This window comes from Excalfactoria chinensis, chromosome 20 (genome assembly GCF_039878825.1).
Source record: "Excalfactoria chinensis isolate bCotChi1 chromosome 20, bCotChi1.hap2, whole genome shotgun sequence".
Taxonomy (NCBI): domain Eukaryota; kingdom Metazoa; phylum Chordata; class Aves; order Galliformes; family Phasianidae; genus Excalfactoria; species Excalfactoria chinensis.
The window spans coordinates 1074289-1101195 of NC_092844.1; the positions used below are offsets into that span (position 1 = coordinate 1074289).

The window sequence follows — 26907 nt, forward strand, 5'->3', positions numbered from 1 at the left end:
GCCGGGTGCTGGGGCTCAAAGGCAGCATGGGGTGCAGAGGTGGCAGAGGGCAGGCGCTGGGGCAGGTTGCATCTCAAACAGGGTGTGAGCAGGAGTTTCTCTCTGCTGTTGCAGTCACCAGTCACTACGGGCGAGACAGGTCCTGTCCACCTTGGAGTCATACAGGGTGAACCGGGAAGGATGGAGGAAGAAGGTGGAGCAAAACTGGCTCCCTCCTGCCAGACCCAAGGAGTACATCAGGTAAATATCTGCAGCAGTGAGAGGGTTTTACTGCAGTGGCCAGTGCCTCCCTTGCCCTGCCAGCAGAGCCGGGAGGGACTGCCTTTCCCTTATTGCCTGGTGCCGTGGACAGCAGCGTGCTCCTGAGGCTGTGCCCTTGAGCCAGAGCTGCCTTCCAGCCCAGGAGATGTGAGAAGGCAGAACGGGGGGCAGAGGGTGGGTGCTGCTGGGATTTGGCTCTGCCTTTCCACTGCATGGAGACCATCCCTCCCCTGGCAGAGTAGGGACGCCCAGGCATCTTGCCTGGAGGACTCGTCCCTACCTGGTCCCACATCCCAGCCCTGGGCTGATGAGCTTCATGTGTGTCACAGCCATGCAGCTGGGCCCGCAGACTCTGCTGAGGGTGAGCAGGATATCTCTGCCTTCTCTGTGATTCCAAGTGCACATCTTTGCTTCTCCCCTTACAGCTTTGTGAAGAAGATAGAGCTCCGGGATGCCAAAGAAAAACACAAGAGCATGTGAGAGACCATCAGGCGGGCACTGTGCCACCAGCTCATACAGTGCCCACTCACACCATGGCCGTGAGCAACTCAGCCCCAAGATTGGCAGCACCGGGGCTGAGAGCAGCCATGTTGATACTGTAGATCTCCCTTGTTACCATCACTGCCTCTGCTACAACATCAAAGCAGAGCCATTTCCTTTAAAAGAAGTGCCAAATAAAGATCATTGGAACTTCTCTTAAGTTGGGGGTTTGTCATCGTTTGTCTTGCGGTGTGTTCACCTGCAGGGCTTTGGGAAGGGCAGTCTGCTAGGTCCTGCAAGGACAGTATGAAATGAGGAGGAACTATTGATTCCCTTGAGGGAAGCCGAGCCTTCAGGAGAAAGCTTTACAAATCGAAGAGCCTGGCTATCTCCAACTACATCAACATTAACAAGTGCAAGTGCTGAGTTCTTCCCCGAGGATGGTGCAACCCTGGCTCTGTGTACAGACTGGGGGACAAGAGGCACCCTAGGAAGGAGTGGGAGCTCATGCTGACCACAGGTCCCTTGGGTTGTAGAACCCAGAGCAAAGGAGGTGGAGGGAAGGCCCCATGGCAGCCTGCAGCTCCATTGTGGTGGCCTGCAGCTCCTCACGGTGCCTGCAGCTCCCTCCCAGGACAGCGGAAGGGCAAAGCTGAGCAGTCCCTCTGGAAAGTCTATGTGGGTATTTGATGTGTTGTACTTTCTTCAAGAATATCCATCTGTCTGGCAAAGATCCTCCATGGGCTGTAGAGAATATCTGCACTGCCATGCATCACTTCCTCCTAGTGTGATTTCTGTCCTCTCTCCATCTGGCATTTTCTGCCCTATCAAGTTTTCACAGAGGTATTACCAGCTTCACAGACAGGTTCCACTGTTGGCTTGGGCTGTCCATTGTGGAACCAGCACAGAGCAAGCCCTGTGAACTACAGGAACCACTTTTATAGCCCCTCACAACCAAAACTTTCTGCATATTCCCACTGGTACATGGAGCATTACATTCCCCACATTTAGGGAGGGAAATGAAGATGAGAGAGGAACTGGAAAAGGAGAGGACTGAGATTGTGGAAGAAGGAAATTCATGAGGGTCCAGCATGATGCTGCAGATGGATGGAGCTATGGGGAATGTGCTTCATCATGGTGCTGGCCATGCAGATTCTTTGCCTAGATCTGTATTGCAGTTTAGGAGCTGAAGAGGCCTAAAAAGCCTTTGGACGGCAGTTTGATATAAGTCATTCCTTAAGATCTAATGGCTCTCCTGGATGCTTCCAGGCTTTGTGTATGTGTGCTGCCTGGCACAGGCCTCACAGAGCTCTCCCTCCGGCCATCCTAATGCTAGGCCTCGCTGTGTGGAGATGCAGGCCGAGCCGACAGGGCTGGCACAGGGCCTGCCTGAATCCTGCCTGGCCTACCTGAATCCAGCCCAAAAGGATGAGCAAAAAGGAGCAAAAGAGGTGAAGATGCTCCAACAGGAGCTAAAGAGGTGAAGGGAAGGCCCTATGGCAGTCTGCAGCTCCACTGTGGTGGCCTGCAGCTCCTCACGGTGCCTACCTGAATCCAACCCCTCCTCCCCTTCCACAGCAAGGAGAAGCTGATTGCAGCCTTCCCTACAAGCCAGAGAATCTTAATATCATTTGTTTGGAGGAGATTTGAGAGTTCATCCATTTCCAACCCCTCTGAAGTGGGCTGGCTGCCCCTACCAGCTCAAGGCTGCCCAGGGCACCATGCTTAGCAATGGGCAGCACTGCCAGGGCCTCATTGCCCTGAGTAAAGAATTTCATAGAATCATAGAATCACCAAGGTTGGAAAAGACCTAAAAGATCATTCAGTCCAACCATTCACTTATTACCAATAGCTCCCACTAAACCGTGTCCCTGAACACAACATCCACTCTTTCTTTGAATACACCCGGGGTCAGTGACTCCACCACCCTTGCATTAGCATGCACGAAGTCACTCTCCTGGGTGCTTCCAGGTCAAAGCTATTTACGCACTGACCTTCAAGGCCTTGGGGCCACATCACTTTGTTGTAACAGGTATTCTGAAAGACAGAATCTTCTGTGTGCCATCAGTTACGTGCAGCGTACATTTGAGAGGCTGCAGGAAGGAAAATTGCTCTTTGCCATTCTAGCTGCTGTTCTCTGGGTCAGAAGGATGCTCGATGAGTGGCAGAGATTGCTCTTAAAAGCCAGAAAATGGACGATTCAGAAGTATTGCAGAGGGTGAGACTGGTGAGAAGAGGATGAGGTAACCGAGAAGGTTTTTGAGGTGGGAAATGAAAATCATACTCAAGGAACATGTTGCTACTGCATACAGTCTTTCACAGCTTAGAGGTCCAGTGGTTAGATGGACTGAGGGCAAATCTGAAAGACAGGACTTTCAGCATGGACAGAGTAGGTACAAACTTTGGTTATTTCCATTCTACCTCCTTCTAATCTTTCTTGAAGGAGAGATCCTTGTCTCAGCCAGTGGTGGGCCACCCAGTTACTGGTAGGGACTGAAAAAGCTTGAAAGACAAACTTAACTTAGGAAATATTTCTGCATCAGGAAACTTGGGCAAAATTCTGGGCCACAGGCACAGAGCTCTATAGGTTCTATATAGGTTCTACCTGAATATTTTGGGCACCATCAAGAGCCTGGGCAACTACCAGAGATACTGCAATGCATCATAGAATATCCCAAGTTGGAAGAGACCCTTAAGGATCATTGCACCCAACTCCTCTTGAAGCAATGATAATGAAGTGAATATCTTCCTCTATAAATATCTGAAGAAAACAACAGGATGCCAGGACATGTGAGGTTATTTCCAACATGGATTTGGTGCATAAATGGAGCATGGCTATTCTTTCCTCTTCCGAGAGCATTTATAATGCACTTTTACATGATAATGGCAGTGCATTGCTTACAGAGTGTAACTGCTTCTCCTCACCCCTCCATCTCACCTATCCAGCCCAGTTTTGCACTCTGCTGTGCTGTGTGAGCCCTGAAATCACCAATAATACTCCCTTTTGGCTGCAGCTCTGGACAGATGCTGCATTGCTTGAGGAGGGGTGAAGCACGGCCAATAAATAATCTGTGCTCAGAGAGGCTGATTGTTGGGATTAGTGCTTCAGATGTTCTTAACATCTGCAATTCCAGGACAGTCCCAAATTCATCAGCACTGGAACCTGGAAGGCAGCAACAAGGCTGGTAAGAGCTCTCACTATGGGTTTGTTTTTTGCTGTAGATGGTTAGGAATGCAAATGGGAGTTTTCCTCCCATGCAACTATCTCAGCTCTTCCAATTATCCGTGATAGTGCTTCTTGACTGTATCTGATTCCCAAGACTAATAAGGGGCTTCAAGTCTTTATGAACTGGATACATAGACAGAGCAAGGCTGAGAATGTAGATCACTGCAAGGACCCTATTGAGCAGGCATGATGGAATGGGTCAGTCCTGAAGGTTTCAGAGCTCCCCTTATAGAATGCTCAGTGGAGACCTCATGGCTCTCTAATGTTCCTGAAATGAGGTTGTGGTGAAGTGAGTGTTGGCTGCTTCTCCCAGGTAACAGATACATGTTGAGAGGTGATGGCCTCAAGTTGTGCCAGGGGAAGCTCAAGTTGATCTCAGTGATCTTTTCCAACCTTAATGATCTGTGATTCTATGAATCCCTTACATTCAGGAGGTGGGATGAGGGTGCTTGTGGGCACTGACAAGTCCCAGAGCTTGAGTCCAGCTCTTGCTTTGAATACATGGTCCTGCCAAATGGGAACTAAAGGGAGGGAAGGCATTACTGTGGGCTAGACATTGGGACATTGGTTTCTTTCCCTATACATAACCAGTCCATCCCTGCTGGTCTGAGCTTTGTTACTCTGTGTTAGAACAAGAGCTGTCTCTGTCTTGACTTCCCTCCTGGTCCCTGCTCTCTCTCTCTCTCTGTATATATATGTATTAATTTCCTGCACTAGTGTAATTTTGTTTAATTATTTTTTTCCTTTATCAGAGGCTTTTGTGAGTCTTTTGTTTATGGAGACAGACAGCACAAGGGATGAGAAGAGAATTCTCAGCAGCCATGGAGGGGTTACAGCTCCGGGTAAGGCTTCATTCAAATCAAAACCTCTCCCTTTCCTTCACAGCCTCCAGCAGCTACCAGGGAGGAAAACACCAGCCACATCCATATATAGCGATCCTGTTAGCTGGGAATGACTCTTGGCTATCAGTGCAGGGGAACTCCAGAAGGCTGTGCAGGATTAAGCACAGAGCATGCTTTAAGCTTCCCCACCTCCCCTTCCTGCAAACAGCCCTCACCTCCCCCTCCCAAACCTGTCCAAGGATGGCTGGCTGGAGGCACACAGGGGCTGCCCATCTCATGAGTTAATCGCCTCCTGTTCAGATGTCAGAAGGAGATGAAGCTGCTATAAATAGTTCGTGAAGCCCTCATGCTTTCAGCTGTGATTCACACACGTGGCAGAGAAGCATTAGGGAGAATTAACATTCAGTCTCTCAGGCACTTTCCTGAGAGAAAATTCCATTCTGTCCCTGTCACTTAATCTCCTTGCCCAGGGGAGATCAGCAGCACTTTCTGGAGGGCCTGCATGGGTAAAATGGACAGGGAAACTTGGAGCAGAACTATTAGAGAGGAAAGACCATTCGGCTGGAGTAACTGAGAAGCACCTTCCTGTGACAAACAGCTACATTTAGGAGCATGGCAAGGAACTCTGCTCCACCCTTACTGGGGCTGAGGTCAGACAGCCTGGATTTGTTATGGCACGCACACACTGAGATGCCTGACAATGTCCTCTGGGACTGAGACAGCTTCTGGTGATGGTATGTGCTGGGATTGGATGAGCATGGGGAGAGGGCAGAATGGTGTACCTTGGTGTCTGCGTGAAAATCCCACTCCTTCCCCTCCACCATGAGCTCAGTGAGAAGACGTAGCATGCAGAAGCTGTGTGCACTTGTTCCCATGTGTGTTTGCATTCATTCCTATGTGCCTAAGTGCTTGGTAGCCCCCCTTTACCTGGCCTTGCTGTGTGTGTGCTACTAGCAATGTAGGTTATTCAGTGATGTGAGATGCAAAAACAGCCCTCAGTGGTCTGGGGAGTTTGAGGTTTGTGAGATGTGTCCAATGTATATATCAGAAAATCTTGTTCTTTCACTGAGTTCTTAGAGATGCAGGAATCAGCTTCTCAGTGAATCAAGGAAAGTGGTCAGAGAAACTGATGGCTTGATGGTTGTCACATTATTATGATGGAGATGAATTCAAGAAGGCAAAGAGGGCCTCGTACCACTCCTTACTGCAAGGCCAGGTTGAATGGGGCCCAGGGCAGCCTGATTGGGGCAGGGGGCAACCAGCCCATAGCAGGGGGTTGGATCTGGACAGGCTGTAAGCCTCCAACCTAAACTGTTCTATGATTCAGTAATCTCATTATAGCTCTAAGAAATGTCTGTCAATATAAACTGAAGCCTGCCATTGTGGGGATGATTAAAGAGAACTCAATATATGGGCTTTTCCTCAGTGCCTACTAAGGCACTATAGGAGATTGTTTGTATATAAATAAAAGGTGCCACAAAGGCATTCCCATCTCTAGGAACATGGGATTTAGTCTAATATGGGTTGATGCAGATCTTTCAACACTGGAGGCCATCCAGGTTGGTAATACAACTATACAAATGTTATACAGAAATAAGGAACAGAATATGGGCAGCATGTTTGCTGCATTAGGTTCAGGCTTCAGAATGGATCTGCAGATAGCTGTGTCTGAAGGCATCGTTGAAGTCTTAATGATGTTATGGAACAATCTGGAGCATGTTTCACCTTCAGAAAACTATGTGACTAAGGGGCATCAGATTTGCAACTCAGAATTGCAACCCAGAGTTTCAGCAGGGATGAGATGCCCCAAATGAATCATTGGAGAGCCAAAAAGCTGTGTGCAAGTATGGAAGGGGCTGTGCAGGTTAACTTGTGAGAAGGCTTAGTTGGCTGCAGTTCTTGCATTCCTGGAGGTGCTCAAGGCCAGCGTAGATGGAGCCCTGGGAAACCTGATCTGGTGGGGAGCAACCAGCCCATGGCAAGGGGTTGGAATAAGATGGGCTTTAAAGGTCTCTTCTAGCTCAAGTCATCTTCTAAACTATCCTTTAATCCAAAAAGGGGGGGAAGAAAGGAAAAAGGCCATGTGGAAATCTATAGGGATTATTTTAGTCCATCTATACTACAGCTGTGTCCAGACAACCTGAAACAGCTTCGTAGTGTAGACCATACTGGATGCAAACTGCAGGCTGTATGTTATAGAACATTAATTGCCAAACTTTCTGAAGCACTCTGTTTACTTCTTACAGTCAGTGAAAGAGCAGAGCTCGAGCTTATGGCCCAAATCATTTGTCATCTGTTCCTTATTTCTGTATAACATTTGTATAGTTGTATTACCAACCTGGATGGCCTCCAGTGTTGAGAGATCTGCATCAACCCAAAACATTAGCTGGTTTTCTGACGCATGGCCTCTTTAAATGTCAAGCTTGCAGATGGTATATGATATAATGAGACTTGCAGGTGCAAAGCAGAAGGGCATTACATGGTGAAAAGTTCCATCTTGCATTTAGAAAAGCTGGATCTGCTCAAACTGGTGGCTGCCATGAACAGATGCTGGACTCTGGGGTTGGAAAATATATCCAGGAATAAGTTGTGGTGGTTGAGAAGGGATGACATGAGAGCTATAAAAGAATCCTTTCAGCTTGCGTAGTGAGATTCATCTCCAGGAAGGGCAAAAGGCAAGCTCTCAGTGTGTGAGTGATGCATTTCCATGAGAACCAATAAGACCAACAAGGTGAGGAGAGTATGTCTTGCAGTGAAAGTCAAGAAACCATCTCTGGTACTGATTATTGCAGTGCCTATGGCCAGCTGGGTCACAAGTGTACTGGATTTAGTCCATGTCCCTCCAGCAGCCGTATTGTCTGCATGTGCCCTTTTCACCTATGCATTATCCATGCAAGACTGTTTTTCCCTGTCTTTTACCCCTCTGAGATCATATCTTCTGTGCTTTCAGCAAGCATCCAGCAGTCGAGGCCTCCTCAAGCTCTCTGTTATGGAAGTGAAGTGGATTCATGTGTTGGTCATCTTCTTCTTCCTGCTATCTGTTGCTATGACAGGCTGCTTCCTGTGGCAGTACAGCCTCCCCAGGGTGGAGCCCAGTGAGTAGACAGCTTTAAGCCTGATCAATAAATGTCTTTCTCCCCTTGTGAACATCTTTCTCCATTGAGAAGACTGCACTCAAATTTACCACATTAGCTGGTGCAAGAACACAGAAAATTGGGTTGAGGAGATACTGTTTAATTCTTCCAGTGTCCAGAGGAGCTCACACATGAAAGAAAATTGAGGTGGGGAGGAACATCTTCAGTTCCTGATGGATTTGCCAATACTTCTGGCTTTCATAGAATCTCAGAATCATTTATGTTGGAAAAATCCTCTAAGATCATCAAGTCCAACCGCTAACCCAGCACTGCCAAGTCTACCACTAAACCAAGCCCCTTAGCAACACATCTCTTAAATGCCCTTGGGAATGGTGACTCAACTACTTCACTGGGCAACATGTTCCAATGCTGCACAACCCTTTCAGTAAAGAGTTTTTTCCTGATATTCAATATAAACCTACCCAGCACAACTTAAGTCTGTTTTAAGGAAACAGGTCTGTTTATGTCACTTCTTGTTTGGGAGGAGAGACTGACCACCCCCACCTCACTACAACATTCTTTGAAGTAGTAATAAAGAGCAATAATGTCTCCCTTGAGCCGTCTTTTCTCTGGGATAACTTTATTCACCACAACTCTTTGGGCCCAGCCATCCAGCCAGTTCTTCACCCAGTGAGGTGTATACCCATCCAAGCCACGAACAGCCGGTTTCTCCAATAGAAAGCTGTGAGAAACTGACAAAATATTTACTTAAAATCTTGGTAGAGAACATCCATAGCCTTTCACTCATCCACCCAGCAGGTCACTTTCTCATAGAAGGAGATCAAGTTGGTCAAGTGGGACATAACTTTCATAAACCCCTGGCAAATGTACTGATTACCTGTTTGTCCTGTATGTGCTGCATGATGGCACTCAAGATGATCTGTTCCATAACATTCCCCAGCACCAAAGTCAAACTGACAGGCATGTAATTCTCCAGGTTCTCATTCTGGCCCATCTTTAACATAGATTATTTGGTATATCAAGGGAAAAGCCATCTTATTTCACATTCTGTATGGGTTTGCTTCCTTTCCAATTCCTGTAATCTTTAGATCTTTGAACTGGCATGAGTTTCCAGATCACACTGGAATTCTCTTTTGTTGAATTATTGTAAACACAGCAGGCAGACTCAAGGCACTGTATGTGCAAAGATGTAATATACACAGTGTAGCTGGATCAGAGTTTTAAGTAGCCCAAAGGTGGCATGAAATCCACAATGAGGGTGACAGATACACTTCATAGACCAATAATGTATAGAATGATTTCAGACATACTTTTTTTTTAGCAGGATATCTGAGGCTGCCTGTAGGCTCTTGTACATCCATTCCCAATCAGCTCGAAGCTTCTGTACTGCTATTCATCTTCTCATCTGTATTTCTAATGCTTCATGCTCAGAGAAGCATGAAGAGCTTACCGAGCAAAGGAGCTATGTTTCTGAGCACCTTGGGATCAACTGGGAAAGCACTGACTCCAAGTAGAAGGGTTACCGTTTCACACTGAATCTTCACTTGCCCTCCAAATTTAAGACATATCTCTGGAATATGCAGGATATTGCCAATTCAGAGGACAGCTGATAAACTTGTTTGTGCAATTGTCAATGGTTTACAACAGTCATAAAACCACAACAGCAATATATGTATTCTGTCAACCATTGTTAAAGTGTTAGATTTCTGGTGGCACTCACAATTCACTTCTATGCCCATTTTCTGAGGTTACAATATCCACGGGACTGCTTTGCTCTTGAAGCCAAACACAGATCTTCCCTGATACATTGGCAGTGCACTTTTACCAGGTCTACATCCATGACAAGCACGCTCCATAGTCTTCTGTAGTCCCAGCCTCTTAGTCTCTTATTCCAGCTTGCAGAGTCAGTTGGAGCCTATTGGTGGACAATACTGGTGATTGGAGGACAGTTGGACTGGATGATCTTAGAGGTCTTTTCCAAACTTAATGAATTTATGATTCTGTTGCAGCTTCTATTTGTCCCATCTGCTGTATCACATTGGAATGGACAATAGCAGAGCACAGTGCTCCCTGCAAGTCCTATATTATCTGAGACAGAAACAATTCAAGATTCTCTCCCTATGCTGAAGTGTCCTTCAGCTTTGGATGATACAATAAATAAAGCTAGTGCTGACTGCTGGATGAGGTTAAAATTCATCAGCATATCTTTTCAAGTCACGTATATTGTCTTTGAAATGTTTTCCAGACCCATCTGTGATGAAAGTAAGATCAGAATCTGTGCAGATGTGCCCACGCTACCCTGAACCAGTACCACTGGACCACCCAATCCCCATTTTGAAGGATGCATTGGAGAAGGTCTGTGAGAGGGGAATGGGGAGATGTAGTTCATGACTGCTGTTCTGAAGGAACCAATAAGCATTTTGACCCTAAGCATCTTAGAGCAAGAACATAGGGGACGGAGGAGGTGGAGATCATCTGAATGTACAGTTGAGCCACATTCTGACCAGACACCCTGGATTTTATGCACCTCAATTATATAATACAAACTTTCCTTTGTCTCTTTTTTCTAAGCTGCAGAGTCCTTGCTCAAGAAATCATAATACAGAAGCGGTCTCACAGCTGTGATCACTATTTTTGCTTTTATTTGAGTATTATCCTATTCTAGCTTACTTGTGGAGATGCAGATCCCTACTTCAAAAATGATATAAAGCACAGAGAACCTGAACACATAGAGAGACACAGGTATTGAAAGGGGTCTTAGGCACTATCACCTAAAGACTATCTTCAGATGCTCTCTGGTTCTGCCTAGGTCTGTGGAGACTTGAACTCACATTAAAGATCTCACCTTAGCTGAGATCTTTTCTTAATGGAACATGAGATCCTTGGTTCTGTCTCTCAGCATCCACCTCCTGATAGACGATATATGGGAAATGCCCAGCACTCCCATTGGAACTAGGGCTGTACATTTATTAGTGCAAACGTTGCTTTGAAAACCAAGGAAGGAAGGGCAACAAGCCCTATTCTCAGTGCTGATGTTCAGTGTCATGTTGGAGGGTAACCTCAGAATAGTGTTTGGAACTGATCTCAGCACTGAAGCCTGTCTGAGCTCCAAACCTTCCCTGGGATGTTCTAGCTTTTCTGCCTACATCTGCAGCTCAAGTGGGTGTGTGATACTTTACTTGGCTACCATATCCACGGTGGTATATGAGGGCTTGGAGCAAGGTGGTTATTTCCATTGTTGGCTATCTGGCCACCTTGCCCACTCATCCAGAGAGGAGATTCTGAGGGCATTACTTGGCTCTGCCATTCTTGTCTCAAACACTCATGTTGGAAGGCCATTTCTTTAGTCTTAATTATGCAAAAGGTAACTTGTGTAATGATGAAGTCATGGAATCATTAAGGTTGGAAAAGACCACTAAGATCACCAAATCCAACCTCAGCCCACCCTCACCATGCCCACTAACCACATCCCTCAGTGCCGCATCTCCATGTTTCATCAGCACCTCCAAGGTTGGGGATTCCACCACTTCTCTGGGCAGCCCCTTCCAATGCCTCACCACTCTTTCTGAGGATAACTTTTACCTAATATCCAACATAGGTATGGCTTTGAAAAAGTCAAAAAAAAAGCAATACATTCTGCATGTGGGGGGACCACACTGGCTAATTGGGTCTATACAAACCTAGAAGAACAGGAAGGGAAGAGAAATCACAGCTCTCAATGTATTCAGTACTGTTTCTGTGAGTACAGTTTAAACAGGACTGCATCTAGTACTGCCTTTTGCACGTTATATGCATTACAAGGCTCCTGATTTGGTAATTCACCATGTCCTATCAATCTCCAGGTAGACTTGATGCTGCGCCAAAAGATGCATATCTCTGGTCTCCCCGCCATGTCTGCCATCGTTATTTACAATGACACTGTGCTCTGGACGGGCAACTTTGGAAAGAAGAATGCTTCAGATCCCTTCTCAGTGGTGCCCAATGAGTACACTATTTACAGGTGAGACAGATGTACTGAAGGCACGAGGGCTAAAAGGAGAACGGTTACACATAAGGGGAAGGAAGGGAAAGTCACATCTTAGTCAACAGAACCACTGTTACAAGCCATGACTTCTCTTGTCCTGGGCCCAATGTATTCTGAAGGAACTTCTGGGTCACACTGAACCTTTGAGAGACAATGCTATCACTAGTCACTGAATTATATGCTTGTAACTCACTGAATTGCTTCCCTTTTTTTCCTCTCTTTTAATTGTTGTTGTTGTTTGTTTCTGTCGGTCTGGTTTGGTTTTAGTTGGATCTGACTTTAAGTGGAGTTATTGTGAACATCCTGAAGGACCTACAAAAGCTTCTGCTCCTCACATAGGAAAGTCTCTGTTCTTTGAGGAGGTCTGGGGCATAAATCTGAACACTGAGAGCTAGCACTTATTTTGTGAACAGTAAGGACACATTGCCATATATATATATATGTATATATAAAAAACAACAATAGTGTTTTGGAAGACTATATTCTGAATGTATAAAGTACATACTTACAAAGCCAAGGCCATATGGGCTATTGTGTTTTAGATGAAGACAGAATAAAGCTCTTAGTGTGTGGTAAAAACCGTAACAAAAAGAAAACAAGAAGTATTTGCTTTCTTAAGGACCTATTTTCAGTGATTAATAACTGTGCTGTACATGAAACACGTGCTCTGCATTGCTATCAAATGTTATCCTTAGAGTAATGTCATGGTTAACCCATGACAAGTAAACAGTCCTGAAAAGTTTCAGCAGCTGTGACTAACTTACCACCCCCTGCCCCTTTTGCCATACCACACCTGCATAGAGGACCCTCTCCAAATGTAACTGTTTGGAAGCCACCTAAATACCAAATCTGAATATGAAATGCAGAACTTTGTGGCGTTTGAGTCTTAAAATTCCATTAAACGACTTGCAGTTTGTTGTGATGTTCAGTAAGGGATGATTAACAAAAGATGTCATCTTATAAATACTAAGTGAACAAAGTTCTGTAGCCAGCTGCACTATTGGGGTTGCTTTTAATCATTTGGACATCATTTAAGATACTTTTTTTTTTTTGTAAAAACACATTTGAAAGGCCCATTACCCAGTGCTGGATACTGAACACTGTGTAACAGTCCATGAGGGCCAGAGCTACAGGTATTAACCCAGGTTACTTTCCTTCATGTCAGCCATTCTGTCCTGAGTTAACCAGAGGTACTGTATGCAAAGCTGCAGGTAGCGGGTCAGTTTTGTGCTCTCATGTACTGAGCATCTAACTTTTTGATTCGTGGGTTCCTCAATACCTTTTATATTCCTACACAGAATTGCCAGTGTCTCCAAGATCTTTCCCACCCTTATGCTATACAAGATGTGGGAGGAAGGGAAAGTCACATCCCTGGATGACCCTTTGGAACGTTACGCCCAGAACTTTGCAATTAAAAACCCTTTGGGAAGGTTCAAGGAATCAGAACAGAGATATACAGCAGATGGGCTGATATTTGTGGAAAAAGGTTCGATACCACTTAAGCCATCACCTGTTACCTTGCGCAGAATGGCCAGCCAGCTCTCAGGTGAGACAACACTGCTCACTCTCTGCCTACCATCTGAAAGAGGCCACTGAGAGAACAGATCAGATGCCAGGAATAAGCAAGTTTGTTCTTGACGCCATTTACCAGCATTGGTTCTGCACCTCTGCACTTCCCAGTGATAAATGGAAAGTCTTCTCCAGTCCACCTGCTCGGAAAGGGGCCAAGCAGCAGTGTGGGTTGGGGAATTGTTTTTCCCATGCAAAGTGAATATATGTCTTTCAACACAGTAGCTTGACCTGAAACCACTTTCAAATTGCATAACTGTTTTTGTGCTCCAGCCCGGAGTGCTCTCATTTTTCTGAGAAGTAGAGGTGAGGGTCAAAGTGGCACCAAACCTCTTTGCTTTGAATAGATAGACCTTGATTGTGGACCTAAATATAGCTGTCAGCGTGCTTCCTGATCTGGGATTCCTGAGCTATTAATAACTCTGTACTTGCTGGCAGAAGACTATTAATCTGCTGCTACTTTCATACTTGTGTAACTCTTATGTTGTGGTAGAAGGAGCTCAGGAGATCTTTAACCTCTTTGAAATAGAGCTGTTAATACTCAATGTGGGGATTCCAGAATTTACTGCCAAAAAGACCGTACTGAGATTTTCCTGCAGCACTCCCATTACGCTTTGCATTATTCCGGTTGAGAATAAAATAACCCAAATTAGAATCTTTGATTAAAATAACCTGTAGGCAAATTGCAATAGTATAGAGCAGAGCACCACCTGAAGCCAGCCCATAGTAGGATATGTCCTAAAAGTACCTGTAGGAAGCATATCAGGGCACACCAACCAACTTGGACACTGACAATCTAATGCTGCAGAAGCCCAATTTCAAAAGCTCAACTGAGAATCAAATGAATGTTGAAGTCACCTGTTATATTCCCTGGCTGTTAAAATAAGAAGGAGGAGGTTCTGTGATATGAAAGCCACCACGTGACACTGAGGGACATGGTTTAGTGGGCATGGTGGTTATGGGTGGACTGGATGATCTTAGTGGTCTTTCCATGTACAGGTCTCCCCAGGAGGCTGCGCTCTACCAGCCTGCTGTGGAAGGGCAGCACACAAGAAGCTCTGGCTCTCCTGAAGGATGATGTCTTGGTGGCTGATCCTGGAACCAGGTCAGATATTTTCATTTAAGAGCTTTTGGGTTGAGTCCATGACCAACGGAAAAAAGATTGCTATTCCTAGAGGGAGCTTCAGATCATCCATCTACAAATAGGGCAGTGAGGCAGTGGCACAGTTTGCACAGAGAGGTGCTATGTGCCCCATCCCTGAGACATTCAAGGTCAGGCTGGAGGGGCTCTGTGTACTGATGGAGCCGTGGGTGTCCCTGTTCATTGCAGGGAGTTGGAACAGATGACTTTGAAGGGTCCCTTCCAACTCAAACCAGTCTATGAGTCTGTGCTTCTAAATATTTCTGTCTTAGGTTAGAAAGAGTTATTCTTGGACCTATTTTATTTTATTTATTTATTTATTTATGGCTGACTGTAGAGCTTGAGTGAGAAGCCTAGATGTGGCAAATAAATCGTTGTACTTAGGTCCAATGAACCTTCAACTGTCAAAGCTGATGATTTACAACAGTGATTGGGCACATTAGCCTGGTCAATTTTAACCATCATTTATTTTCATAGAATCATAGAATGTCATGGATTGCAAGGGACTTCAAAGACAACCTAGTTCCAGCCCCCTGCCATGGGCAGGACTGCCAGCCACCCACTACATTAGACACTATACTAGTCTGCCCAGGGCATTCAGCCTGGCCTTGAACACCTCCAGGGATGGGGCATCCAATCTGAGCAGCCTATGCCAACACCTCACCACTCTTCCCCCTGACATCTAATCTCTCCTTGTTTAAAGCCATTCCCCTTGTCCTGTCAAAAAGCCCTACTGAAATTTACTCAATGTCTGTAGAAATCTGCATGCCCCTAAATCAGATACTTGCTGCAATTTGTGTAGTGTGTTAATGTGTGTAGTGTCTGTTACTTGAACTGCAATCAAACACTAAAAAAGATGAACAGTCATCAGTCATAGAATCATAGAATGGCCTGGGTTGGAACAGACCTCAAGGATCATCAAGCTCCAACAAGATCCACTGGACAGTGAGTGAGGGAAAAGATCTAGACTAACTGGGAAAAATTCTTCAAAAAGTTTCAGATTTTTTTAAATTATATTCTTAAATAATTTGCTTGGAGCGCCTGAGGACTCATGATGACATGAAGTATGTAATCTTAGAACACTGGCTTATGGGTCGGGTTCAAAGGGTTATAGTAAATGAGTTTACATCAGGCTGGCAGTCAGTCACTACAGGAGGTTTCCCTTGGGCTCCATTTTGGGGCCAGTTCTCTTTAATGCCTTTATAAATGATCTGGATGCAAAACTCAAATGCAGACTACGAAAGTTTGTGGATGATTCTAAATGAGGAGGAACTGCTCACTGCTTCAAGGGAAGAGGGATCTTGTCAAATGAGAGGGCTTGGACAGCACTATCAGACATAGAGTTTGGGTTTTGGGTGGCCCTGTGTGGAGCCAGCAGTTGGAGTCAGTGATTCTTGTGAGTCCCTTTAATTTCAGCATTTTCTGTGATTCTACTATAATATATTTTTCTTGGAAAGGTGAACTTCAGTCAATTTCAGACATAAATTTCTAGTCCAACGTGGATTTATTCCTGAGGCAAATTATAGGTCATGAGAAATTTGCTGGAATTGGTTAAAATGGTACCAAATTTATGACCTCAGTAGGCCGTGGTAAGATGTGTGCTTTCACACGGTGCAAGAAATATCAGATATGTTAAAAACATGATTTTTGAGAAAGCGTTTGAAAGAAAATTACCCGTTCATGTCTTTATGTCATTAAACTTAATTCAAGTGCAAAGACTCAGTGCCCTTTATGGATATTAAAGGCTTACACTTTGATGTCTTTAATCACTCAGCATTACTGGATTCTGCTTTTGAGACTTCTGAGTGCTTTTTAAGTGCTTTTACCGTCTTAAGATAGCTTAGGTCCTGAAGTTATTGCACCACGTTAAATCTCCAGAGACTCATCTGGGATTCTGAGACCTTTAAAGTAAGCACCTGTACCTCTTGACTCTGCTCTTGAAAAGAATGAACGCATTCTTTTGGTGAGAAATGATGAACAATAAGTCAGAATATGCAAATATAAGTTTTCACTAAAAGTTTTCTGTCTTTGGCCTTCTTTCTGTATATATATAGAAGTTAAACAGCTCGGCTGATGTGCACAAAAGAAATGGCTGTCTCTTGAATGAAGAAGAAATCAAGGCATGAACACTTTATCACAGCCTCATCACTGCTCTCCCTTTAGCACGTGATCTGATAAAGTTAGCATCTTTCCCCAGAGGAGAGACACCTAGCCGTTGTTTCTTGCAAAATCATATCCACGCTGTGTCACTAAAGTGAGGCTGATGCAGGCCTACATGACCTTCTAGGGTCCCTTCCAACTCCAATGATTCTATGATTCTGTATTTCTTTCTTTCCAGATGCCACTACAGCAATTTGGCCTTCTCACTGATGGCACACGTGCTTGCTGACCATGCAGCTGATGGACAATACCAGCGATGGATCTCAGAGAACATCCTAGACCGCTTGGGCATGGAAGACACTGGCTTTGACATCACACCACCTATCCGCTCCCAGATGGCGGTGGGTTTCTATAGCAGCCAGCAGCCAGCCCCTCTCTATGACCTCGGCTGGTACAGACCTTCTGGACAGATGTACTCTACAGCTGCTGACCTTGCCAAGCTGGCAATGGTCTTTTTAGGCACCTATCACCGTCGTCTCTTAGAGCCTGACACAGTGAAGACAATGCTGACACCTCTGTTTAAGTGCTCCTCTGAATACTTTGCCAACAAGACCGGCACACCCTGGGAGATTAACGAGCAATTGGGATATGATGTCATTAGGAAGGATGGAGACCTTGATGGCTATTCAGCTACTTTCTCACTGATCCCCAAGCTCCGCCTGAGCTTCATTGTACTGATGGCTGGGCCCAGGCCTCAGGGTGGAGATCTTGTGACCCAGACATATGAGTATCTCATTACCGCCATGGAGACTGCGTTCAGAGAAGCAGAGAAAACATTGACTCCTCCCCCAAGTCCAGTCCCTTTTGTTGGCTATTATACCTATTCCAACCTGACTTTCTATGAGATCAAAGTTGGACGTGGTGGGGTGCTGGTCATGCAGCAGTTTGGGCCTCATGCTGAAGAGCTGATCCCTGAGAAATACCGGACAATCAAGCTCCACCATCTGGAAGATCGTGTCTTCCAAGTTGTTTTTGACAAGGAGTTCCCATGTGTTCTGCATCTGGGCTCTGCCTCCATCTCACTGGAGACCCAGAATGGGCAGCTCTTTAATTTTTATCCATTTGATCGCAAGGGTTTGTCTCCTGGCTTTGATGCACCAGGGTTGAACACGTACAACGTGGTGCGTGTACTTCGTAAACCTGTATTCTATAGCTAAATGTCCCCTCTCCTTTTCTGACTATTCCTGAGAGGTGACTCCAAATCTGCATCTTTCCAGACTCTCCTTCTATGTGGCTTTTTGGACACCATTTAAATGGGAAATATAGCAAATGACTATTATTTCCAACAAATACATCGTGTCTCACTTCTGAAATGACTGCAATGGCTTGCCGTCCCTGTCACAGCATGGCAGATTGGCTAGCAATGAGGATGCCTACAGAAAAAACAGGTAGAAATGAGGTAGATGAATAGTGTTTGGATGCCATAAAAACAAACAAACAAACAAACAAACAGGTTTTATGTCTTCACAATTAAAATGCCTGTATCATGACCCTTGTGGTGATTGACTGGTACCATCAAAGGGCTGGGAAATTCCTGTGTCTCTTTCAGGGCTGTTGATGAGCCCACCTCCCAGGACCAAGATTTTTTTCACTGGGTTTGCTCAAAAAATGGCACCAACATGATACCAGGCTCTGCTTGTCATACCTGGGAAGTGGGATTCCATTTCTTTCCAGGTTCACATCAAGTAAACTGTGGAGAGCCAGAAGCAATATGGTTTTTCTGTGAGCAGGGTCATACAAACACATACTTGAACATTCCAGGTGGAATCAAGTTTGTTACTATCTCAGTACGGAGTGTGAGCGTGATATTTGAGAGTGATATTTAAGCGTGTGAGTGTGGTATTTAAGTTCAGGAACATGTGGAAATGGGTGTGAGTATTTGGGACACAGTATGTGTGTAGATAAATACCTGTTGTGTTTGTGCACCTGAGTGAGGATGGGAACTGAAAATGCATTCCCCTGGGGAATAGGACAGGCGCCCATTTGGGATAGACGCACCTCTAAGAAGTCTGCAAAGCAACAAATTCATTCTCTTCTCCCTTCTTGTGACCGCTCCATGTCAAGGCAATCAGGATAGATAGTGTATATTAATAGCCAGTTATCAGTAGTAGCTGATATCATATCACTGTGACAGCGATGGAGTCGGACACCATGCGAGCAAGACAGGGCAACTACCTACCACTGATTGAGAATTGAGAACCCAATTGAGATTGGGTCCTGCAATACACCTCCAAGCCAAGAGAGTGTTGTAATTGGAGCCTGAAAAGAAAATAAGCAGAGAGTCAGAGCAAGACAACCTTAATTTAAGCACCCTAACAGCAAAGTGTGGTCATGGCTGTACAGCATGGAAATCCTGCAGGAAGTGCTAAAGTTAGGCATACCAGCACAAGCAAAGACTTCTCAAAGTCTTCTTTTCAGTTCCTTGGCAAACATACGGAATAACGTAAACCTGGCCTTACAATCAGTCATGGTTGCTGCTGTATAGGTTTCCTCATGTATGTTTAAGTATTTAATCTGGGCTATGGAAACAATACACTCAATGCAAATTCTCGCTGTAGGCAAGTTATGTGAGATTATGCCCAGAGATAAGGATGCAGACATGATGCACTGCTTTTGTATTTCCTGTAAAGATACCTAAACTATGTCTTGGCGTGCCTGATGTAAAGAGACTGTTCCTCTTGCTTTGGAACTTGTACATCAGTTACCATTAAATGCCTCTGAGTGATTATATCACGCTCCCACAAACCCACCAAGGCAAGTGCCATGTGCTTACAGTGGGGGAAGCAACCACTGGGTTGCTGGAAACATATCCCACATCCCACAGCACTTCCTAAAGCACTGTCCTGGGTCTTGGCAAGCAAGTCTTATGGTGACATGGCACCCCAGGAGGAATGGAGTCCGACAATGAGACTCGCTTTTGAAACAGCCTCATAGACGTAATTGTATTGTGCGTCACTTGTTTTGTATATTCTTTTATCATCATTATTATAATTATTTTCCCCTTGTTTTCTGTCCTATTAAACAATCTTTGTCTAAACCCCTGAGTTTTATCTTTTTTTATCCCAGTTCTCTCCCACTGTGGGTGATTGAGGGAACATCTGTGCGATACTTGGCTGCCTGCTGGGTTAAACCACAACAGCTCACAAACTGTCCATCTAACAGTGAGCTGAAGTCAAATGCCCCTTTCCACCCTGCCCTTGGAAGCTCTTCGCGACTGTTTCCCTACTCTTGGATGTTCATTTCAACGTGGGGATTAAGAATTAGAGAATTTAGATCTGCCCAATTCTCAGTATTGAAGGAAACACATCTACCATGTGTGTGCCCCATGCCTGGAGGTGCTTAAGGCCAGGCTGAATGGAGCCCTGAGTCGATGGGGAGCAACCAGCCCATGGTAGAGGTTGGAGCCATCCTCCATCCTGAGCCGTTCTGTGATTCTATGATAAGATTCTATGTTCATGTCTTAACAGTGGGATTCAAAGTCATCAGTGCAGACTGGATCAAAAAGCTGCAGCTTCTTCCCTGATAGACACATTTGTGCTTTTTCAGTATCTTTTTCCACATCCTTTTCTCTTTATTTTTCACGTTGTGTTCTTGAAATGCCACTCAGGCGTTTGCAGGAGGGGATCTGCAATAGTAATTTATATTAGATGAATTTTACACCAAGTACAACAAAAAACTATTTTGATTGTATCTAAGGCTCTATTTCTGGTTCATGACTGTTGGTTTTTCTACCCATTTGGATACAGGATAAATGTTGATTAAAAAAAAAAAAAAAAGGAAAAAAAAGACCTTAATTTCCTAATTAAAACAGAACAAAAGAGCAGTAAAAATACAAGATTCCTGTGCAATATAACAGATTTATGACTAATCCTGAATTGCTGACAAAGTAATTTCTATAGTTTGGATTTCTGGCAATGTGGCTGACAGTAAATAAAGCAATTTTGTGCATGAATCATCCTATTTCAGAACATCTTGCCCTTCCTACTCCCAGATCCCTATGGGTCCCTATTTCATGGTCAGGTTCAAGATCCTATTGGGGAGAAGTGAGGAAGAGGAGAACAGAGAAAGATCTGTGTGCTTTCCCCTTGCAACCCCAAAGAAATCACAGGATCTGGTTTTATCATGAGGGCTCTTTTGCTTATATGTCTGCTAAGACTCAACTTCCATACAAGTCCATTTTTTCTTCCAGTGTGAGATAATGCAGTAAGAATCATTTAAGAAAATATTTTGCATGTGGATGTAAATCTGGAAGATCACATAAATAGATGTAAATATACGTCCTGAAGACTTTATCTCTGTCAAAGAGATCTGACATGTGCTTAAGAGAGAAAGATAATGCTAGGAAATCTTTGTCAGAACATTATCGTGCGTCAACTCCATAAACTCCAGCCATAAAACTCAAGGTCAGTGAAGGAGGAAAAGTATGCAAAGAGTACTTGATTATCAACTATCTTCTGGCTAGAGGCCACAAAGAAGGGCTCCTCTGCTGTGTAGGTGTGTATCCCCAAGGATTATAGAGAAACTGTTGATGTGGTACTGAGGGATGTGATGGAGGTGTGTTGAGGTTGGAAAAAACCTCTAAGGTCATCCAGTTCAACTATCCACATACCACCAAACATACCACCCACTAAACCACATCCCTAAGTGCTACATCTACCCTTTCCTTTGGGTCTTTTCCAACCTTAATGATTCTATGATTCTAATGCATTCTTCAACATGTGCAGTGACCCACCCTGTCTCAGCTCTAAAACTGATGCTTAAAGTGATGAGCTCCCCAGTGATCTATGGGCATTCTCCCAAGGAAAAATAACTTTTCTGACTTTCTTTTATACAGAACAGTCAAGCACCTGCATGATACTTGTTCCTCACATTACTAATAACCCCCAAATTAAGGTTAATAGCCCTAGATGGATGTCCCAGTGCTGTGCAAATGTGTGCCTTGTGTAGCCCCATGAAGATGAAACTAAAACTGTAGCCGAATCTCCACTACTGAGCAAGAGCTTTACGGAGCCTGGTTATGGAATGAATCATCACTACTGTGACTCACAGCTTCATTTTTTGGGTAACACATAAAATAAATGTGTGAAATCCCAGCCTACTGAGAGACCGCTATTCCACTCCACAGGCTCAGTATCACGGGGATTCTGATGCACAGCGTCAATGAATTTCAACTTACAGGGCTGGGAACTGTGGAAAAGGAGGGGAATTATATCACGAAGTTCTCTTTTTGAGTATTATATTTGCTTCAGACCATGTGTGGATTCAGATTTCTCTCTGGGAATTACCAGAGCTTCCAAGCAGGGTGATAGGTGACGCAAATCGTTATGCAGAGAGCTGGATCTGAGTGCTGTCCCCATTAATCCCTGCAGTGCAGCACAACTGGGATTGTGCACAGATATTTCCAGTAAAAGCTGCAGGCTTGCAAACACTCTGCTACTCCAATAAGGAGTGAATGCACTAAAGAAATTCCATGGTGCACAGCAAAAGTAAAGATGGAAATCCACTGTGTGATCACTATTAATCTGTGGGTGCAATCAAAGTGGTCCTCAAGGTGCTTTTCACTGCCATGAATGAGGCTCTACGCTATTTGGGTACATCCTCCAATGTTCAAGCAGTGAAGACCCATGAAGTGCATTGAGTTGTTTTGCTTTTGTGCAGCTGTAAATTTGAATTCAGTCACAGGATCCCATCCCATCTTTGTTCTTTAGAACAAGCCTGAAAGTTTCTAAGAATCCTCCTGGTTTCCAAACTGTTGTCTATCACCATACAAAACAGAAAAGGTTATACATGACTCAGCCCTTTGTACTCCGCATTTACGTACAGTTCCTTTGTGGTTCACATGGGTGTTCTATATCAGACAATTCACTCTTCTTCTACAGACTGAACTGAAAAATAAGACCAAAAATAAGACTATTCTTGTACAATGGTCCTGGACAACTTGCTTGTAATTGTCCCAGTCCTAAATGTTGAACTCATCCATCTCCAAACGTGCCTTTCAACCTCAGTGATTCTGTGTATTGTGACTCTGTGACATTGCCCTGCAAATCTAATGACCTCAAAGAACATCATCACATGAGGTCAGGTTTATATGCAACAAAATCTTGAATCCCTATATAAGGAATGGATCCTGCTCTGTGGTAACCTGTACCAATGCTACTCCAACCTCTTCAGATAAGAATTTGTGCCAGTGACCATCCCGACTGCCTCAAAACACACTTTGTGGCTTTTTTTCTGCCTTTTGTGTTTTCTGGCACCACTGAAAACCAGTGAGATCCATTCCCATATGTAACTGCCTACAAGCTGTACTATTTGATCCCTGTCACCCTCCTCTTTGCATGACTGACAAAGCCCATCTCACCTCATTTTTCTTCATAGGCTCTGTGTCTGGGCCCAACCATCTCCACAAGCCCTTGTCTATGAGGTCCTGGAGGAGCCCTAGTTTTGTCTACAGAAAGGATGGAGGGGATTTTTGAACTATAGTAGGGTGTAATTGACCAAAGCCACACAACAGGTGGCAATCCTGCCACGTGAGTCTGTGCAAGAACACATCACCTATGATGTATTCTCCATGAGAGAGAATAATCAAGATAAGGTCCAGAACTGCCAACATAGAGAGTGGGAAATGACAAGGAAAGGTACGTCTCACCATCCTCTGGTGTCCATATGACTAATCGCAGGATCAAAGAACAGCTTGAGTTGGAAGGACTTTTAAAGGACATCTAATTCCAATCCCCTTGCCATGGGCTCTCAGGCTACCCAAAGGCCCATCCAACCTGGGATGAGGAATCCACAGATTCTTTGAGTAACTTCTTCCAGTGCTTCACCACCCTCCGAATAAAGAATTTCTTTCTGATATCTATTCTCGATCCATGTTCTTACAGTTCAAAACCATTACCTCTTGTTCTACCACTACATGCATTTCTGAAGTCTCTCTCCGTCTTTCTTGTAAGTTCCCTTAAGTACTGAAAGGATAAATTGAGATCTCTCTGATGCCTTTTGTTCTCCAGGCCAAGCAAACCCAGCTCCCTCAAGCTTTCTCCATAGGAGACGTGCTGCAGTCCTCTGAGCATCCTCATTGCCTCCTCTGGACTTGCTCTAACAGGTTCACATCTTCCTTGTGCAAGGCCTGGATGTAATACTACACTTCTGGAGAGGACATGGAGACCCAACATTGCTTGGGCATATGCTCATAATTTTGTTCCATCTGCAAATATAAGCAAAATCATTCCAGTGCAAGGTGTTCAATGGAAATATCGAATAGTTTTGGCTCACACAGCCTCCTTCCAAATCACACTTGATACAACACCTTTGCTTGAGAGCGAATCATTCACAACACTTCCTTGAGTGTTTTTCTCAAACCAGTCTTACAAGGATGCTGTAATTATTCTATGATGGGATAATTGTCTCAGAACAAGTACAATAAAACCAAGTCATTCAGTTGAGGTTACATTTGAAAGACATTCAAATATGTCCTTCACTGTCATTCGAGTAGTCACAGGCATAGACATTCAAATTGTCTTCCCACTTCAAAGTGGGAAGTCCGAAAACTAAACAGCTAGATAAGGGTGTTTTGTTTGTATTTAGACCTGAACTATTTTCTCAGGCATAAAACACTGCAGAACATGTGAGTTTGTTTTAAGAGGTAGCCTAAGTTGGCAATAGAGTCGCTTCCCATCCCTTTTGGCAAGATTTGAGGCAATCTGAAGTGTTTTAACATCTTTTCTTCTCTGGTGTTGGGTGGATTTTTGGGGTATATCGTATTCACTTTAGATTTTATTTTATATATATATATTTATTTATTGCACATGTATCAACATCTCATGGTTGGTTTGAACCCTCCCCAATCGCTCCCTGCTCTTTCAGCCCAAGTTCTGCTTTAATAAGGCTTTAATGAAGGCTTTTGCTGGAAAATTCAGTCTACACCCAGAATATCAACTGACAAATACCGCAGTCTGGTATGCAAATAAAATGCCAGCCAGTAAGAACGCCTAAAAGAAAGGAACTCGTTCTTTACAAGTCTAACAGTGAGCAAATTCCAGATCTCAGCTATTCAATAGACCCCTCTCAGAAGGGCTCAAGGCCCTGCAAGTCGCACTGTGATCTTGAAGCATGGCTTCATGTTGGTTTCCTTTCCAATCTCCACCACAAGCCATCCCTTCTCACCAACAAATGCACATTCTTTCACCTCTTTCTACTTTGTAGCTGGTTTCATGGCTTCACGATTTCAACAGCGCTACCGCAGAGATTGAAATAAGAATGTAGGTAATAATCCTGCCACCCAGAACAATTTTCAAGGCTTATCGCAGCTCCCTGGGTTGATCTTTGATTTTCCAAGTCAACTGAAGTACAAAGAATGGAAACAATTAAATTTCTAATTTTCCTGGCCTTTTTCTTGTCGTGTAAGTCCGTCCTCCTTCAGGAGGTCACCTCAGGGGTCTGTGGGGAGAATGAAATGCTATTTATTTAACTGGATGGAGGCAGAGGAGAATGTTCAGCTTATAAGTGTAGCAGGAAAGCGCTAAGAAGCTTATTGATTTGTAACAGGTGTGACTCTGGGTATGTTCTTGGTTGGCCAAGTCACAGACTGGAAGAGATAATAGGTCTACCACCATATACATATATGTAGAAGTGAGCGTTGATTGACTGCTTCAGAATAAATCCCTTTTTACACAGCTTCATGAGTATCCTACCCATGCAAAACTATACCGTAAACAAAGAGAGCTTGGAGCAACAGTGCAAAACCACAGAAGGAAAGAGGATTGGATCCGCTCTGGGTTAGGTGGGATAATTTTCTTCATGGTAGCTCAAATGGTGTTGTGTTTGTATTTGTGCTTTCCCAGAAACTGTTCAACATCTGCCTACAGATGGGAAGTTGTGAATGTGCTCCTTATTTTCCCTTTTGCATACTACGAGTTGCACGCAAACATGACTACAGGTTGCATGCAAACATGATCGGTTTGTCTTTTTACTTTGTCTTTATTTTAGTTGAGAGTTGTCTAATGAAATTAAGGGAATAATGAATTGTTTCAATAATAAATGAGCAGTCAATTACCAGTGGATGATCAAAACCATTCCACGGGTCTCAATGTACATCTTGAAGGTATTTTGAGTCCCAAAGTGGGAAATCAAGTAGGAAAATTCTGAAAGCAACTTCCATAGAATCAAAGAGTCATAAAGTCAAAGAATCAGAGTCATGGAATCATGGAATCACGGGATCATGGAATCACAATATCCTGAGTTAGAAGGGACCTGAAAGGATCATCAGGTCCAACTCCTGGCTTCTCACAGGACTGTGGAGCACTCAGAGTTGTGGAGGCAGTAGGAGAACCATGTGCCCTTTCCAGGCATTTGATAACTTACAGCTTTTATCCCACAGAGGGGGTATCCCGCTGTTGGACTGGTGGATCAGAATAACGATCTCAAGTGTAGCAGGGCAGATATCTGAGGGAGTATTTCATGTGGACTCGTCACTCCTTGAAAAAACTAATGACTTTATAATTAAGAATTCTGTATCACAGCTGTAAAAGTCCACTTCCAACACAGTGAGATAAACAAGACTGTTTACAATTGCAATTACTGTGATCCCAGAACGTGGGGAAGGCAGGTCGTGTCTGAGCTCCCTGCTGTGTGGAGAAGGCCATTAACCTCATTTCCAGCAGAGACCAATTTCTGCAGAAGAAAGAGGGAAGGCAAATGCCATTCCAGGCTACTAATTGTTTAACGCTGTTCAACCTTTCCTCCTGACCCTTCTTCTCATATTTCCCTTGCATAACATCATCATCTGACACCTCCAAGTGCTAATGTGCATGCAAACTTTTATCTCCCCGTGAAGGGAGAACTCTCCTCTGCTGCAGGATGAATTATGTGGATACTCAGAATATCTTTTATCTCTGAAAGGAGATGGGAAAGTTTTTAAACTAAGAGAAGACAAAAATCAAATAAAATGTAGAAAGCATCTTCCTAATCAGAAAATCCAATGGCTGCTCCGAAAATAATGCCTCCTATTTTATGATGATGACCCACAACGTCAGGAGCAGATGCTGGGGCTATGACATTAAAGGTTAAACATTCCCACCATTTTCCCATTACAGTTTGTTGCTGTGTGACAG

The 26907-nt window shown here is 44.2% G+C and overlaps 1 protein-coding gene across 1 annotated transcript; it reads left to right on the forward strand.

The window, feature by feature from the left end:
• Positions 1 to 4764: 4764 nt before the first annotated feature.
• LACTBL1 (lactamase beta like 1) lies at positions 4765 to 17955 on the forward strand. Its single transcript, XM_072354569.1, has 7 exons — positions 4765 to 4809; positions 7760 to 7904; positions 10150 to 10259; positions 11747 to 11904; positions 13227 to 13474; positions 14497 to 14602; positions 16977 to 17955. The coding sequence occupies exons 1-7, from the start codon at positions 4765 to 4767 to the stop codon at positions 17953 to 17955; spliced, it is 1791 nt and encodes a 596-aa protein (XP_072210670.1).
• Positions 17956 to 26907: the final 8952 nt, after the last annotated feature.

Coding starts and splice junctions, on each gene's coding strand:
- LACTBL1 (XM_072354569.1), top strand. CDS start 4,765: ATGAGAAGAGAATTCTCAGCAGCCATGGAGGGGTTACAGCTCCGG. Junction 10,260..11,746: donor TGAAGGATGCATTGGAGAAG/GTCTGTGAGAGG, acceptor ATCAATCTCCAG/GTAGACTTGATGCTGCGCCA. Junction 14,603..16,976: donor GTGGCTGATCCTGGAACCAG/GTCAGATATTTT, acceptor CTTTCTTTCCAG/ATGCCACTACAGCAATTTGG.